General features: G+C 44.1%; 1 protein-coding gene and 1 pseudogene across 3 annotated transcripts in view; both read left to right on the plus strand.

Annotated features, from left to right (window-relative positions):
- Gpr161 (G protein-coupled receptor 161) overlaps positions 1-18,466 on the plus strand; it is a 59,222-nt gene that overhangs the window by 30,017 nt on the left and 10,739 nt on the right. For all 3 annotated transcript variants that reach the window (XM_045160782.1, XM_045160788.1, XM_045160792.1), the window contains exons 2-3: positions 802-1,219; positions 14,618-15,342. In XM_045160782.1, coding sequence (XP_045016717.1) covers positions 846-1,219; positions 14,618-15,342 — 1,099 coding nt within the window. In that variant the 5' untranslated portion in view covers positions 802-845. The remainder of the gene's footprint in view (positions 1-801; positions 1,220-14,617; positions 15,343-18,466) is intronic.
- LOC105944028 lies at positions 10,208-11,238 on the plus strand (annotated as a pseudogene).

An 18,466-nucleotide genomic window follows, 5' to 3' on the forward strand; every position in this document is an offset into this window, starting at 1 on the left:
CAGAACAGTTCCTCTGATAATCTTTCTGTCAAGCGGGTGCAAACGCAGATCAGCTGGAGCTGGGCTTAACGTCTGGATTGTGATTCCACAGCTGCAGCCCCAGTGAGCTCCCAAGTGATGCCGATTTTGCCAGTTCTGAATAACCCCTGATTAGCCAGGATCTAAAGTAGCTGTCTGCAAAATGTCCCCCGTAGTACACTTGTCCCTGACTGTATGTTGAAGGTATAGGTCTGCGCTACAATTGCCTAGCATGTGCAGGCCCCTGAGTTTGGTTCCTAATACCTCATGAGAAATTAAAAAGGGAAAGATTTATTTTGACTCATAGTGTTGGATTGGTTGGCCCCGTTGCTTTGGGGCCTGTGGCAAGTAGCATTTCGTGGTGGAAGCATGGGTGGGGCCAAGCTGCTTACTTCATAGCAGCGGATAGAAAAAACACTGAAAGAAAGAGTCCAGCATGGTACAGGCCCTCCGAGGGCACATACCTAAAGGCCTAAGACCTCCCGCCGGGCCCCACCTCTTAAAGGTTTCACTTAATGTGATACCAGGTTGAGGGCTGAGGCTTTACTAAACTTTGGGAGACATTCCAGATTCAAGTTATCGCAAGGATTTAGACTGGAGGGGGGAAGTAATTTCCAGAGGCACAACATATTGCACACAAAAACGACTATGTAGAGTTTGCATGGGAAAGACAGGCCGCATCTCTAGACTCGCCGTTGTGATGTAGGGCCCAGGGCCGAGCCTCTGGGGAGGTGCGCTGATCTGACGAGTCTTTTCCCGCCCCTCCTCTTGCCTCGTCTGCAGTCGTCCAGCATGCTCTGCTCACCCCATCCCAGGATGCGCTGACCATGAGCCTCAACTCCTCCCTCGGCTACAGGAAGGAGCTGAGCAACTTGACTGCAGCGGAAGGGGGTGAAGGGGGCATCGTGCTTACTGAGTTCATCGCCATCATCATCATCACCGTGTTTGTCTGCCTGGGTAACCTGGTCATTGTGGTCACCTTGTACAAGAAGTCCTACCTCCTCACCCTCAGCAACAAGTTCGTCTTCAGCTTGACCCTGTCCAACTTCCTGCTGTCCGTGCTGGTGCTGCCCTTCGTGGTGACTAGCTCCATCCGGAGGGAATGGATCTTCGGCGTGGTCTGGTGCAACTTCTCGGCTCTCCTCTACCTGCTCGTCAGCTCGGCCAGCATGCTCACCCTTGGGGTCATTGCCATCGACCGGTAAGCTCGCCTCAGACTTGGGGGGCTGAAGGGTTATGGAATGAGAGCTTTCTGATCCACTCACTCTAAGACTCTATTGGTCTCTTGGAAGAATGCCTGAAGCCTCTTCTTTTTTTTTTTTAATTTGTTTTTTTTTTTAATACGTCTTATTTATTTATTTGAGAGATTGAGAGAGAGGCAAAGAATGGGTGCACCAGGGCCCCCAGGCACTGCAAACAAACTCTAGACACATGTGGCCCCCTTGTGCATCTGCTTTACATGGGTCCTGGAGAATTGAACCAGGATCCTTTGGCTTTGGCGGCAAATTCCTCAACCATGAAGCCTCTTCTTTTAAATAATACAGTATTTATTTGCAAACAGAGAGAGGATGAGAAAGTGGATGCACCAGGGACTCTTGCTGCTGTAAACTCCAGTGGTGTATACACCACTTTGTGCAGCTGGCTTTACATAGGAACTGTGAAATTGAAGTGGGCTGGCCCAGGCCAGCAGGCTTTGCAAGCCAGCACCTTTAACCGCCCAGACAGCTCCCCAGCCCAAGAAGCCTCTTCTTTTTTTTTTTTTTTTTTTTAAATTTTTATTAACATTTTCCATGATTATAAAATATATCCCATGGTAATTCCCTCCCTCCCCACCCCCACACTTTCCCGTTTGAAATTCCATTCTCAATCATATTACCTCCCCATTACAATCATTGTAATTACATATATACAATATCAACCTATTAAGTATCCTCCTCCCTTCCTTTCTCCACCCTTTATGTCTCCTTTTCAACTTACTGGCCTCTGCTACTAAGTATTTTCATTCTCACACAGAAGCCCAATCATCTGTAGCTAGGATCCCCATATGAGGGAGAACATGTGGCGCTTGGCTTTCTGGGCCTGGGTTACCTGACTTAGTATAATACTTTCCAGGTCCATCCATTTTTCTGCAAATTTCATAACTTCATTTTTCTTTACTGCTGAGTAGAACTCCATTGTATAAATGTACCACATCTTCATTATCCACTCATCTGTTGAGGGACATCTAGGCTGGTTCCATTTCCCAGCTATTATAAATTGAGCAGCAATAAACATGGTTGAGCATGTACTTCTAAGGAAATGAGATGAATCCTTTGGATATATGCCTAGGAGTGCTATAGCTGGGTCATATGGTAGATCAATCTCTAGCTGCTTTAGGAACCTCCACACTGTTTTCCACAATGGCTGGACCAGATTGCATTCCCACCAGCAGTGCAGAAGGGTTCCTTTTTTTCCACATCCCCGCCAACATTTATGATCATTTGTTTTCATGATGGTGGCCAATCTGACAGGAGTGAGATGGAATCTCAATGTAGTTTTAATCTGCATTTCCCTGATGACTAGTGACATAGAACATTTTTTTAGGTGCTTATATGCCATTCGTATTTCTTCCTTTGAGAACTCTCTATTTAGCTCCTTAGCCCATTTTTTGATTGGCCTGTTTGATTCCTTATTAGTTAACTTTTTGAGTTCTTTGTATATCCTAGATATTAATCCTTTATCAGATATATAGCTGGCGAAGATTTTTTCCCATTCTGTAGGTTGCCTCTTTGCTTTTTTCACTGTGTCCTTTGCGGTGCAAAATCTTTGTAATTTCATTAGGTCCCAGTGGTTAATCTGTGGTTTTATTGCCTGAGCAATTGGGGTTGTATTTAGAAAGTCTTTGCCAAGACCAATATGTTGGAGGGTTTCCCCTACTTTTTCCTCTAGCAGTTTCAAAGTTTCCGGTCTGATGTTAAGGTCTTTAATCCATTTGGACTTAATTCTTGTGCATGGCGAGAGAGAAGAATCTATTTTCATCCTTCTGCAGATATTTATCCAGTTTTCAAAACACCATTTGCTGAAGAGGCTGTCTCTTCTCCAATGAGTATTTTTGGCATTTTTATCGAATATCAGGTGGCTATAGCTACTTGGGCTTACATCTGGGTCCTCTATTCTGTTCCACTGATCTACATGTCTGTTTTTGTGCCAGTACCATGCTGTTTTTGTTACTATGGCTCTGTAGTATAGGTTAAAATCAGGTATGGTGATACCACCAGCCTCTTTTTTGTTGCTCAGTATTATTTTAGATATTCGAGGTTTTTTATGATTCCAAATGAATTTTTGGATTGTTTTTTCTATTTCCATGAAGAAAGCCTTTGGAATTTTGATAGGGATTGCATTAAATGTGTAGATTGCTTTAGGTAAGATTGCCATTTTCACGATATTGATTCTTCCAAGCCAGGAACAAGGGATGTTTCTCCACTTTCTAGTGTCTTCTGCAATTTCTCGCTTGAGTGTCTTAAAGTTCTCATTGTATAGATTCTTTACTTCCTTAGTTAGGTTTATTCCAAGGTATTTTATTTTTTTTGATGCAATTGTGAATGGGAGTGATTCTCTGATTTCATCCTCTGTGTGTTTGTTGTTAGCATATATGAAGGCTACTGATTTCTGTGTATTTATTTTGTATCCTGCTACATTGCTGTAGGTTTTGATTAGCTCTAACAGCTTGCTAGTAGAGTCTTTAGGGTCCTTTATGTATAGAATCATGTCATCTGCAAATAATGATAGCTTGATTTCTTCCTTTCCAATTTGTATCCCTTTTATGTGTGTCTCTTGCCTTATTGCTATGGCTAAGACTTCCAAAACTATATTAAATAGAAGTGGAGACAGTGGACACCCTTGTCTTGTTCCTGATTTTAGTGGAAAAGCTTCCAGTTTTTCCCCATTTAGTAATATGTTGGCTGTAGGCTTGTCATAAATAGCCTTTATTATATTGAGATATGTTCCTTCTATTCCCAGTCTCTGTAGGACTTTTTTTTAAGGAGGGAGAGCAAGTTGAGCTTTGCCTTCTCTTCCATCTCTTTAGCCAGAGCTCCCCTGGTTTTATTTGTCTAAACTTGCTGTATAGTAAGTAACACCTTGGATGTTCTGGTTGATGCTATACCATATGTATTATGGTATTTGCCATATAGCCTAGGTGTGTAGTAGGTGTACACCTAAATTTGATGTCAGTATACTCTATGATGTTTGTGTATCCAGAAAGCTAGATGACACAGTTCTCTGGAAATGACCCTGTTGCTAAGTGATACATGAGTAATTTTACTTAAATTTTTTTATTTATAATTAAAAATTTTTGTTTTTATTTATTTATTAGAGAGAGAGAGAAATAGGCAGATAGAGAGAGAATGAGCACACTAGGGTATCTAGCCACTGCAAATGAACTCCAGACGCATACACCACCTTGTGCATCTGGCTTACGTGGATCCTGGGAAATCAAACCTGGGTCCATAGACTTTGCAGGAATGTACCTTAACCGCTAAGCCATCTCTACAGCCCCTATTTTTTTTTTTCAAGGTTGGGTTTCAGTCTAGCCTAAGCTGACCTGGAATTCACTCTGTATTCTCAGGGTGACCTTGAACTCACGGCAATCCTCCTACCTCTACCTCCCGAGTGCTGGGATTAAAGGTGTGTGCCACCATGCCCAACTCCTAATTTTGTTTTAAATATTTTCATTTATTTATTAAAGAAAGATGAGAGAATGGGTGTGCTAGGGCCTCTAGCCACTGCAAATGAACTCCAGACGCATGTGCCACCATGTGCATCTGGCTTAGTGGGTTCTGGGGAATCAAACCTGAATCCTTGGGCTTCACAGGCAGGTGCCTTAACCGCTAAGCCATTTCTCCAGCCCTAATTTTACTTAAAAAAAAAAAAAAAGAGGTTCCAAAGCTGGGGAGATAATTGCCTCCAACTATGAGGACCTGAGTTGATTGTCCAGCACCCATATAACACGTTGTGCATAGTGATACATAGATGTAATTCCAGTGCTGGTAGAGGAGACAGGAGGATCCCTGGAACTTGGCTGCTAGCTAGTCTAGCTGAATTGGTTCAGTGAGAGATTTGTCTCAAAGGAAAAAAGAAATAAGATGGAGAATGTTGCAGTCAGGGTTGCATTGCTGGTAGAAATCACCCAGCCAAGGCCGGGTGTGGTGGTGCACGCCTTCAATCTCAGCACTCGGGAGGCAGAGGTAGGAGGATCGCCGTGAGTTCGAGGCCACCCTGAGACTACATAGTGAATTCCAGGTCAGCCTGGGCTCTAGTGAGACCCTACCTTGAAAAACCAAAAAGAAAAAAAGAAAGAAAGAAAGAAAGAAAACAAAATCACCCAACCAAGAGCAGCTTGTGGGGAAGAGAAAGGTTTATTTTGGTTTGCAGGCTTGAGGGGACACTCCATGATGGCAGGGAAAATGATGGCATAAGCAGAAGGTGGTCATCACCCCCTGGCCAACTTTAGGTGGACAACAGCATCATGAGAGTATGCCAAACACTCCAAGGGGAAACTGGCTATAATGCCCGTAAGTCCACCCCCAACAATACACTGCCTCCAGGAGGCTTTAATTTCCAATTGCCATCAGCTGGGGAACCTAGCATCTAGCATACCTAAGTTTATTGGGGACACCTGACTCAAACCACCACAGAGAGTGTTTGAGGAAAGCACCTAACGTCAGCCTCTTACATGCACATGCACCGACAAGTGCACGTACACCACACTACACATGCGTGCAAAAAAAGGTTCCATTTCTTAAAAAAAAAAAAAAATTTAGGCCTGAGACTATGTAGTGAATTTCATGTAAGTCTAGAGTGAGACCCTGCCTCAAAAACCATTTTAGAACCCTCTAATTATTGCTTTATAGACCAAACAAGAGCCAGGAACATGCGTGTTAGCTCAGGAGCCGCGTCCGGGTCTTCGGGCCCAGCCGCTCCTTCCTCCTGTGCTGCTGTGTCTTGCTTTCTTCTCGGCCACACGTTGACTGACAGACCCCAGACTGGAAACCTCTAAGTCCTCGCCTCTGTGGGGGACAGGTCAGATCTAGGAAAGGAGTGGAGGGAGGGAAGACAGCCCAGGGACTAGAAAGTGGTACCGGGAGAAGCTGCGTGCCTTTCTACATCCTGGGTCTCTTCTGCCCACAGCAACGAATGGCTGCTGATGTTCCTCGGCAGTACTTTTGGCTCTTCAGAGTCCCACACAGCGCTCAGGTCTAGTGGTGAGGTCTCAGAGTTTGGGGGGCTTTGGCAACAAGTTATGCTACCTCACTTATTCGGATATTTTCCGATGGTCACTTCATTCATCACAGGCGAGGGTCAGACTTCTTGATGATAGCAAGGGTGGGATTTCTTAGAAGTTGGGGAGGAAGTTAGTGGTAGATCGATGTTATCATTGGCTGACGCAGGTCTGCAGGCTCTTTGGGGACCATGATTTATTCAGCTGAGTGGTAGCTGGACTGGACAGCGCAGGCCTCTGCTGAACTCAAAGGCTGGAATCCTGTCACCCCCCACACACCCCATGTCTATAGAGATGATGCAGAACAAATGCATAGTATCAAGCTTCTCTAAATGTCTTTTTTTAGTTATAAAAGAAATACTCATAATCTAACCAGTCAGGAACAGTTGCTGTTCATTGCCTTTTTTTTTTTTTTTTGAGGTTCTTGGGGCTTGAACTCATGGTTTTGTACAGGGGGGGCAAGCACTCTACCACTGGGCTACATCCCCAGGCTCTATACTATGTGCACTTTTAATGTACTTGCCTCTGGTAATTTTCACTTGTCTATAGTAAATTTTTGAAATAGACTCATGACACGTGCAGTTTTCTGCCCTCATCTTCAGTGACAAGAACTTTATCCACTGAGCCATCTTCTAGCCCCAGATTATTCTTTATGGTAAGGCCCTATCCTCTCAGCATAAGAATATGTGGCAGGTGCCTGGCCTTTACCTAGTAGATAAAATCATACTTCACTGGTGTGACAGCATAGATTACATGGTCACATATCCCAAGGACAGAATCATTCCCAACTGTGAATTCTAATGAAAGAAATCCATTAGGGCTGTAGATCATTTGCCTACTATGCATGTGCCCTGGGTTCTATACCCAACACTGGGGGAAAAATATGTCATATTGGTTGGACAGATGAACCCATAAAAAGAGAGCCATGGCAGAATGACAACAGAAAAGAATGGCTGATTGGAGTGCAGTTCACCATCTAAATGTCAGTGTCTGAAGCACACAGCTTCAGGCTGCTGCGATGAACTTCCAAACCAGGCACAGTTATGGAGGAAGGGAATTTATTTGAAGCTTATACATTGAAGGGAAGTTCTATAATGGCTGAAGAAGCTGGCCCACTTTCACAGGTCCATGCCAAGAGAGACAATCAAAAAGCCACCACCACCACTCCAGCCAGCACGCTCCAGGAGCCCCAGGCAGAGCTCACGCACTCTGCATATCTTTTGATTGGAATTCAGATCCACCCCAATGACTGACACCTTAGAGCTGGACTCCAGGATCCACCCAGTGACACCTCCAGCCAGGCAGCTGCAGATCTAAATTACAAGCTGTTTGTTAGAGGTAGGGTCTCAGGATAGCCTCAAACTCATGGCAATCCTCTTACCTCTGCCTCCCAAGTGCTGGGATGAAAGGCGTGCACCACCACACCCAGCTTTACATTACAGACTTTAATAAAACTATGGAATCTATTGGGGGACATCCATTCAAACCACCACAGTGTCCCACAGCAGACATGTGCAACCAGACAGCTGGGACAGTCACCCCCGCCTCCCCCGCACCTCAGCTTCTGTTCTAAAGTGTGTGGTCACCTCTAACTTAGCTGAGAGGCTGCTAGGGAGCCAGATGCATTTAAAATGTGTGTTATATTTTCATTCCATGATGTGGTAGATTCATCAATTCCAGTTCCAGAAATAGAATGTAATACATGAAAGTAGCTAGAATGAAATGGTTGAGAAAGATCAGTGGTGCTTTTAGGAGACCATACATTTTATCTCACTTTCTAGTTTAGGCTGACCTGGAATTCACTATATAGTCTCAGGGTGGCCTCAAACTCACAGCATTCCTCCTACCTCAGCCCTCTGAGTGCTGGGATTAAAGGCATGTGCCACCATGCACAGCCTTTTTCTTGTTAAAGACATCCCATGAAAACTGGGGTTTCTATCAAAGTGGTTGGTGTGTGTCATAGTCAGCTCCATGCTGCTGGGATGAACTCCAAAACCAAACAGTTTATGGGAGGCAGGGATTTATTTGAAGCTTACTGATCCAGGGGAAGTTCTATGATGGTGAAAGAGGCTGGCCTTCCTTCCCAGACCCAAGTAGAGAGAGAAGAAACCACTAGCACCACCCAAAGCAAGCACCACAATCAATAGCAGGGAAGGCTCGGCAGAGCTCAAGCACTCTGCATACCTTTCAGCTGGTAATAGATCTGCCCCCAGTAACGCCTTGGGGCTGGACCCCAATATCCACCCACAGTGACACTTGTTTTAGCCAGGCAGCTGGAAATCTAAGTTATAGTTTTAATAAAACTTCTGAATCTGATTCCAGGTCAGCCTGGACCAGAGTGAGACCCTACCTCGAAAACCCCCCCCCAAAAAAAAAAAAAAAAAAACCTTCTGAATCTGGTCTTGAGAGGTGGCTTAATAGTTAAAGTGCTTGCCTTCAAAGCCAAAGGACCCAGGTTCATTTCCCCAGGACCCATGTAAGCCAGATGCACAAGGGCACGCATGCGTCTGTAGTTTGTTTGCAGCTGGAGCTAGCATGCTCATTCTCTCTCTCTCTCTGCCTCTTGCTGTCTCTCTCTCAAATAAATAAATAAAAAGGAAAAAAAAAAGGGTACTTCATTGAAAAGAAAAAAACTCATAAATTTATTGGGGGACACCCATTCAAACTACCACATTCCACCCCTGACCACTAATAGATTCATAATCATTTCACATTGTATATTGTGTTCAGTCCAAATTCAAAGGTCCCCACAGTTTTTACCAATTTAGGATTGTTCCAAGGTCCCAAGTCTCCTCTGAGATTTAACTTAAGATTTAACTTTAAGATTTAACTGTGAGTCTTGTAAAATCAAAACAAGTTACATATTTCCAACATATAATGGCACAGACTAAACATTTCTATTGCTATAAGGCATAACAAGGAGAGACTGGGTCAATGCAAAGTCAATGATCATTAGGCGAACATCTGCAGTTCAAGTCTGATATCTATAACCAGTGACCAGCGACAAGATTTTCCAATTCTGCTCCTCCAGATGGGCTGAATAGCTAAGGAAACTTTCTATACCAAGCCAACAGTGCTCCATGGTAGCACTTGCACGGTCCTGGTATATCCAAAACATCTTCGGATCTCCATGCAAACTGTGGTCCATCTTCCAGTGGCTTCACTAGTCTCTTCATCAGGGTCATCACGCCCTGCCTCATACCACATCTCAGCAGCAGCTCCTGGAACCATGTGCACTTCATGACCCACTTCATGCATTTTTCATGCTTCTGAAACCAGTACCAGGTGTGCAGGACACAGCCATATTCTTAATTCAGGGAAGAAATAAATTGTGACCTTAAAGAATAGGTTCCTTCCTTTCTTTTTTTTTTTTTTTTTTTGGTTTTTCGAGGTAGGGTCTCTAGCCCAGGCTGACCTGGAATTCACTATGTAGTCTCAGGGTAGCCTTGAACTCACAGGGATCCTCCTACCTCTGACTCCCGAGTGCTGGGATTAAAGGCGTGCACCATCCCACCATGCCCACAGGTTCCTTCCTTTTAAAGGAGTTTGCATTTCTACCCTTCACTCTTTCCTCAGGCATTTTCTCCACTGTTGCAATGTTGGGCCATCTTCCCTAAGACTGCTAATGTGTTTGACAATAGCAGCTTTAGTAACCTAAAACCAGTCTTAGTGCCAGTAATTTTAAACTTGTTTAAATTTCTCTAGTTATAAAATCTTACATCAATCAGTTCCATATTGTTAGCCAAGCACATCAGTTGATTACAAATTTAACCTTGATCAAACTCTGGACCTGGGCAGCAGAACACAGTCAGCCCTTTTGCGAGTAGGCCAGTTCCAACAAAGTTCTCTGCGGTCTTCTCTTTCCCTTTTAATTTTTAAAAAAAATTATTTATGAAAGAGAGAAAGAGAGGGGAGGCCGGGGCGGGGAAGATGGCGGACGGGAAGGCGGGAGAGGAGAGCCCCGGAAAGCCGCAGAGAGCCGGGCAGCCGGAGGACCTGAAGAAGAAGCAGAAAAACCTGTGAAAACTAAGACTGTTTCTTCCAGTAATGGAGGGGAAAGCTCCCGTCGCAGCGCTGAGAAGCGGTCAGCTGCAGAAGCTGTGGACGTCCCCACAAAGCCCGCAAAGGCCTCCAAGTTTGGATTTGCCATGGGCAGTCAGACGGCCAGGAGAGCCTCCGCCATCTCCATCAGACTCGGGTCAAGCAAGCCTAAGGAAACTGTTCCCACTCTTGCTCCAAAAACACTTTCAGTAGCAGCAGCTTTTAATGAAAATGAAGATAGTGAACCAGAGGAAATGCCCCCAGAAGCAAAGATGAGGATGAAGAATATTGGAAGGGATACACCAACCTCAGCCGGACCAAACTCCTTCAATAAGGGGAAGCATGGGTTTTCTGACAACCAGAAGCTGTGGGAACGAAATATAAAGTCTCATCACAGAAATGTCCATGACCAAGACAATTCAATGACGCTTTTGAAACTGGGTGTTGGGGTGTAAAGTTAGAAGGAACAGCTTCCTTTTTTAAAAGAATGGTATAAGACTTATCTTTGGAGCCAGCTTTATTTCTTTTTCATTTTTTTAAAAGATTGAGTGATACACTAATAAATGAGAGTTTGAAATTAGAGGTAATTTATGTTTTATATACAGATTTCAAGACATTTGCTAATTTTGTAGTTTCATGTGATTAGTTTCCAAAAGTTACAGATAATAAAGAAATCAGAAATGGTACCTTTTTAAGAATTGCATATTTTTTTAGACACAGCTATTAACACATTAAGAGGGAAGTGAAAAGTTATTATCTATTTACAGCTTCAAGCAGTTACTTGCCTAACTTTATTCCCTCATTTCCTAAACTGTCTGGCTCCCAGGAACAGCCTTATATAGAGAGGGAGTATTGTATTGAGAAGAAAATGTTACTGGACTATTGACTGAAAGTAAATTTAGAGAAAATGAGACCTTTTTTTTTTTTTCTTACGGGCATTTTGTTTTGTTTCACGTCGACATATACTAGGTATTGCATTGCTATCAGTGGATAAAGATGCTTAGCTCTTTAAAAAAAGAAAAAAACCAATTAAAAAAAGAAGTTTATGTGAAGTATTGAATATTTGAAACAGCCCACTTCACTCTGATGGACTTCGTCTGCCTCCAGTTGTCATCAAGCACGCGCTTGCTACCACAGTAACTCAGTATCTGGAATGTGCCTCTCTTGGTTTTGTTCCTACTTCTGTGCGAGCATTTCCACCAAAACTTGAGGCAGATCGTATGGAAGCTGTTTCTTTTAAAATACAAACCACCACCAAAAATGTAAATGTACATACTGCTTTAAGTATTTGGCTGGTTTTCAATTTTTTTTTAAGATTTATATACAAGAAAAAAAGGTATAACATTGTATGAAGACAGGAAATTGAGAAGATGTACTTTCTGTGACTGGCTTCTAAGTTGTTGAATTGAACTCACTACAAAATTTCCTGTAATTCTAAGTATGTATGTACTGACCAGTGGCCTCAAAAGCACATTTTATGTACTGAAATAGAAGGAAAGAAAATACATCTTCAAACACATTTTATGGAATCTTTCACCACATATACTCTGCAAGATTTGTGTACTGTAGGATATTTGTTTTGTATTTTTGTATTGTATATGGACTTTTTTTTTCTAATGTGTTAATTAAATGCTTCTTTAAGTACATAGTCACAGATGAAATAGTATGATTCCCTTAAGAACTACAAGCTAAATTTGGAGGCAGCTTCTGAGTTTTATTGGTGGTGACTATTCGCTAGGCTCTTTTACTAGGTAACAATTCCTGAAAAGCAGCTTGCGGATGTTCTTAACAGTCTGTTCACTTAAATTTAAGTTTAGAATAAGCCCCAAGTGAAACAATGGAAATGTACATAGCACTATTAGTTCTTACATGATTTAATTATATCAAGATACATAAATTTAACTTTTCTGTAGACAAACTCTTCATTTTGTCCATTTACTATTTGTAACATCTCTCTCCTACATGTTCCTTACTTGACCTAAATAAAATGTTAACCTAAGGCCAAGTTAAGGAGAGAGAAATAACTGAAATGAATGTCTACTAAAATACCAATAAATTTTGTCAAAACTCAAAAAAAAAGAGAGAGAAAGAGACAGAGAATGGGCGTGCCAGGGCCTCTAGCCACTGCAAACAATCTCCAGATGCATGCGCCTCTATGTGCCTCTGGCTTACACAGGTACTAGGGAATTGAACCTGAGTCCTTAGGTTTTGCAGGCAAGTGCCTTAACTGCTAAGCTGTCTCCATAGTCCTTTTTATTCCCCCTTGAAAGCTCATAAGCAAAGCTTCCAAATAAAATTCTCTCTGCACTTAGCATTTTCAAATTCTTACCAGAATAGTCCACAAAACTTGGGTTACTGCTCTGGAAGGGGTCTTCCGTGGCAAGTACCAAGTCCGTGTGCATTCCTCTATAACAAAAGTTCCAAAAGACTAAGATGCAGCAGCAACCTACTTTCTGGTACCAATTCTGTTACAGTCAGCTTCAAGGTGCTGGGATGAACCTCCAAACCAGACACAGTTTATGGGAGGAACTGTATTTATTTCAGGCTTACCGATCCAGGGGAAGTTCCAAAACAGTGGAAGAAGCTGCTCCCCTTTACCTTGTCCACGCAGAGACCAGCACCACAGGCACACCAGCAAGCACGTACCAGGAACCCCAGGCACTCTGCGCACTTGTACATCCGCCCCCAAGTAACACCTTAGGCCTGGACCTCCGTAGCTCAGGATCCACCCACGGTGACACCTCCTCCAGCCAGGTGGCTGGAAATTCAAGTTACAGCTTTGATAAACTCCTGAGGCTATTGAGGGACATCCATTCAAACAACCACAGTGTGTGTCAGGAGAGCTAAACATCTGGTGTCCCCTTTGTACATTACAGATTTTTCAGTTACTCTGACATACTTGAGAGCCTCTTGGGTCCAGGGGTCATGTGTGGTCTCAGGTCTGAAAATGAGCCGTCACAGAGGAAACAGAGAGCCTCAGAAGACAGCTAAGAGTTCAGAAAGCAAAAGAAGTCGCTCTCTTGGGTCTGTTAACCCGCCTTTGCCTTTGAATGTACAATTAGGCTTCAATGAGGTTTCACTTTTAAAAAGTTATTTCAAGGCTGGGTGTTGTGGCGCATGCCTGCCTTTATAAAACCTCAGGACTTGGGAGGCAGAGGTAGGAAGATCACATGAGTTTAAAGCCAGCCTGAGAATACATAGTGAATTCTAGGTCAGCCTAGGATAGAGTAAAACCCTAACTCAGCAAACAAACAAAAACATTTAAATTTAAAAAATAATAAATAAATAAAAAGTTATTTTACATCTGCTCCTCAGAATATATAACTCATTTTGGGGAAAGACCTGGGACTATCCCTTATTTTTGTAGAGGTGTAGACATGTATATCTTAATATTTGCTGCTTTCTCCTTTGCTACAAACGACTAGAAGCAGAGGAACCCCTGGAGGTGTGGCGTGTGGGGCTTTCCTGACACAGACAGACTTCAGCAGAGCCAGCACCAGGCTTGCCTGCCCAGGCCTCCTGATGGAACGCAGGGCAAAGAAATTAGTGTCACATCCCACTGTAGTTGCCCGGGGCAAATGTTAGTCAATGAGGGACACAAGTACCATTTGTTATCGTAAAGGAGAAGTCTTGCCATAAAGGAATGATAATAACTGGGTGCTGAGAACAGCCAGAAGCAAATCTGGCAAGGCACAGCTTATTAATCAGAATTCTTTTTTTCATTGCGAGAACAAGAGTCAGGACAGTTAACATGTAGTAGACCTGGCTCTCATGTCCAGCTGTATACCTGGTAAGGTCAGAGCACCTGGGAACTATTTGCAGGCGCAAAGAAAAGTAGAAATCTTGGCCCAGTGTTTTTTATTTATATACATGAGAGACAGAGAATGAATGCATGAATGAGAATTTTATTTATATATACGAGAGACAGAATGAATGTGTGAATGAGAATTTTATTTATATATACGAGAGACAGAGAATGAATGCGTGAATGAGAATTTTATTTATATATACGAGAGACAGAGAATGAATGCGTGAATGAGAATTTTATTTATATATACGAGAGACAGAGAATGAATGCGTGAATGAGAATTTTATTTATATATACGAGAGACAGAGAATGAATGCGTGAATGAGAATTTTATTTATATACACGAGAGACAGAGAATGAATGCGTGAATGAGAATGGGCATGCCAGGATGTGCTCTTTCAGAAGCCTTGACCCCAGGTGGCTTGGGAGACGTGCAGGAGCCCGTCCTGGTGTCCTCTCTTACTTACGACTCTTTCCCTGTCTTTGCCTAGCTATTATGCTGTTCTCTACCCGATGGTGTATCCCATGAAGATCACGGGCAACCGGGCTGTGATGGCCCTTGTCTACATCTGGCTTCACTCTCTCATCGGTTGCCTGCCACCTCTCTTTGGTTGGTCTTCTGTGGAGTTTGATGAGTTCAAGTGGATGTGTGTGGCAGCCTGGCACCGGGAGCCTGGTTATACCGCCTTCTGGCAGATCTGGTGTGCCCTGTTCCCCTTTGTCATCATGCTCGTGTGCTATGGCTTCATCTTCCGTGTGGCCAGGGTCAAGGCGCGTAAGGTGCACTGTGGTACCGTGGTCATTGTGGAGGAGGATACCCAGAGGAGCGGGAGGAAAAACTCCAGTACGTCTACCTCATCTTCGGGCAGTAGGAGGAACGCCTTTCAGGGCGTGGTCTACTCAGCCAACCAGTGCAAAGCCCTCATCACCATCCTCGTGGTCATTGGTGCCTTCATGGTCACCTGGGGACCCTACATGGTTGTCATTACTTCTGAGGCCCTCTGGGGGAAGAACTATGTTTCCCCAACCCTGGAGACCTGGGCCACATGGCTGTCATTTACCAGTGCCATCTGCCACCCTCTGATCTACGGACTCTGGAACAAGACGGTGCGCAAGGAGCTCCTGGGCATGTGCTTTGGGGACCGGTATTACCGGGAGTCATTCGTGCAGCGACAGAGGACTTCCAGGCTCTTCAGCATTTCCAACAGGATCACAGGTAACTTGGGAACCTGCTGGGAAAAGGATGCCCACTGTGAGGCAGATGTAGTCGGGTCCTCAGCATCTCAGAGGCTGTTGACGAGTGGGTTCTCAGGTTGGCTGTGACCTGAGGCTCAAAGCATGGATTCCCTGTGGGAAGGACCACAGCAGAGCATTCGGTGATTCCAACTCAGCTTTCCTTCATTCGATGCTAGGCTGAGGAGGAGACCAGCAAAGCTCCCTGATGTATATCTCCAAAGAAGTAGACAGGGAGTATCACCATTCAGAACTCCATTCTGTGAAGCCCCAGCCAGGGCCTCGTGGTCTGGAGACTCCAACCACTTCTTTACCAGATGAAGAAGAATTCGAGGGTTGCACTAGTTGTGTTTTGCTCTCTGGAAATGCTGGCTGTGCTGCGTGCCCCCTCTTTGATGCTCCCTCTACACCTCTGCATCTCACCAAGTCTGTTCCTCTGCTCGAGTATTTGCCACATTGAGCTTTCTCTCCCAGGTCAACAGTTTTGCTCAGGTTTATTAGATTATCCCTGATAGTCTGGGGCTGTCAGTACCAAGCCATAGCTCTCCATTGAAGCATTTCTATCCTGGGGCCAAAGCCGTTCCATCTGACAGTTCATCCAACTTTCTTGATGAAACCCAGGGGAGTTGCTCTGGTTAGATTTTAAAAAAAAATTTTTAGCTTTTTATTCTGATATAAGTTTAGATTCATGGGGAGGGGGCTAGAAAATAATACAGAGAACTTTCCCTGGTGTTACCATCTTGCATAACTAGAGCCCAAGATCAAACCCAGGGTCTCATGCATGCTAGGCGAGCCCTTTGCCTCCGAGCTACCCCCAGCTCTACCCTGACACTTTAGGAGAGGGTTAGTCAGGATGTGTTCATCTGATGCTTAGAATGAGGTCGTGCACTTTTGGCAGGAATGCCACAGGGACAATAGGTTCTTTGTGCATCAGAGTGGCACATGTGAATATACCTTATTACCAGTTAGGTTACCTTTGATCCCTTGGTTCATGTATGGTTGGTCAGCTTTCCCCACTAGCAGGTCCCTGCTGTTTCCATTGTACTACTAAAATAAGTACAATGGAGGAGAACCTGGAAGACGACAGATACTCGATGTCTCCTCCAGCACCGATTCTCGCATGTGCATGTAGTTATGACTCCCAGCACTGATGGCTATGCTGTTCCACTGTGAAATCTCTGGGACTTTTTTTTTTTTTCTTTTTTTTTTCAAGGTAAGGTCTCACTCTAGCTTAGGCTGACCTGGAATTCACTATGTAGTCTCAGAGTGGCCTCGAACTCACGGCGATCCTCCTACCTCTGCCTCCCAAGTGCTGGCCGGTAAATCTTGGGGATTTTAGAGCCACATCCATGAGAGACTATTACCCAGCCAGGCTGTTGGTAGAGGATTTGGGGAGCATTTTGTTCAATTTGCAATTCTTACCTCTTGCCAATAGCTTTGGTTGGGAATCTCATTAGACCATCCAGTTAATTTTTCCTCTTCATGAAAAGTAGGTCTCCCCTTCTCAAGCAAGAGAGTAAGACATGACTGTGAATTCCCATGATGCTCAGTGGCAAAAATGACAGGAGTCCTGTCTATGTGGGAAGGGCACATTCCAGCTTAGTGGCTTACATCATGGTCCAGAGGAATGTCGTTTCCGGAGAGGAAGTCCAAGGTGTTTTATTTTGACCATAGGAGGAAAAAATATATCCACATCCCATTATTTAACAGTCTGCAGTACTCACTCCTGTCACTTGTAAGCCCAAGCTTCCTAGTGTGACTTAAGAGCCAGATGAGGTAGTGTTTGACCTCATTTCATTGGCTAACATATTTGTTCAGATTTTTAAAAAATCACTTGTCATCTTGGCAAAAAGTAACAGATGTTTTATATTCCAAAGAAATAAGAACAAGGAAAGGGAAAAAAATGAACTTAGAGAATGGTAGAGTAAAAGGTAGACAGAACCAAAAGAAACACCAGCTTTTTGGCCAAGATTTTCCACTTGTGATTTGTTCTGGAAGAAGTTGTGAGGCCAAGAGCAGACGGAAGACATCGTCTGTGGTTAGGCTGGCAAACCCAAAGCCGCTGGCGGTCTTAGCTTTGTTAGGGAAAAGCAGCTTTGTGGCAGATGTTAGGGTTGAAGAGTTTTTCCAGGGCTGGGGGTGGGCACTGGCTGTTAATCCACCCTGATTGCAGGAGGTCAGCCGTGTCAGTGACTGCCACTAGAGTCTGGACAGTGAGGCAGAATGTGGGCCTATTCTAGCTTCATGTGCTGTGCTTGCTAGGCATGCACATTATCTTTTGGATGAGGAAGGACATTGGCCTTCACTGCATGTCCTATCTCAGCAAGGTCTCGTAATCGCCCTCTGTGGGTAGGACTTTGATCTGCAACTAAACCTAATTCACTTTTACCAGGAGCCTGCTTTCAGACTTGCTCTCTGCCCTTGGGGAAGGCAATTGTCCTGCTATTCACGGGAAATGCCAAAAAAAAAGAAAAAAAAAAAAAAAGAAAAAGAGGCCTGCAAGAAATGCCCTGAAGATCTTTTCTTTGTTTTGTTTATCTCCATTTGTGAAATACCTGGAAAACTTTTGCACAGGAGATCAGTAAGTGGAATGCCAAGCTTTCCTAAAACATGCTTATGGGCAAAGGCAGAAGCAGAGCTACCCATGTGCCTGGAGCTTCTCTGCCAGCAGCTTCCTAAGCCGGGGCTGAGGTGGGCGGGGGTTGGAGAGGTGATTTCATACATGCAGAGTTCAGCCATGACCAGTGGATTTTAGTTTTTTCATTCTATTCACCTCAAACTGAAGATGCTTTCCCACTGAGACACCAAGCCCTTCTGCTTGCAAGGTTTTATTAGCAGATTCTCACGGGGTGGGCTCAACTGGGAACTGGAGATCTCTGAGGTACCTGGAGGTTTCCAGGCAGAACCAGTTCATGATGGCATTTGAGGAGTGGATGTTGCCCTGTCATGCTGCTGAGAGGAGAGCCGAGCCCTCACACTCCAAGCAGGCAGGGAGTTCCCGACAGGAAGAAGAGACCTCAGGAGAAAGTGGCAAGGAGCGATCCACAGCCCTTTTTCCAGCACGTGCAGTTCTGTATTTAGCCAAGGGTGACTGTGGACTGAGCTCA

Source organism: Jaculus jaculus, chromosome 1 (assembly GCF_020740685.1).
Source record: "Jaculus jaculus isolate mJacJac1 chromosome 1, mJacJac1.mat.Y.cur, whole genome shotgun sequence".
Classification (NCBI taxonomy): domain Eukaryota; kingdom Metazoa; phylum Chordata; class Mammalia; order Rodentia; family Dipodidae; genus Jaculus; species Jaculus jaculus.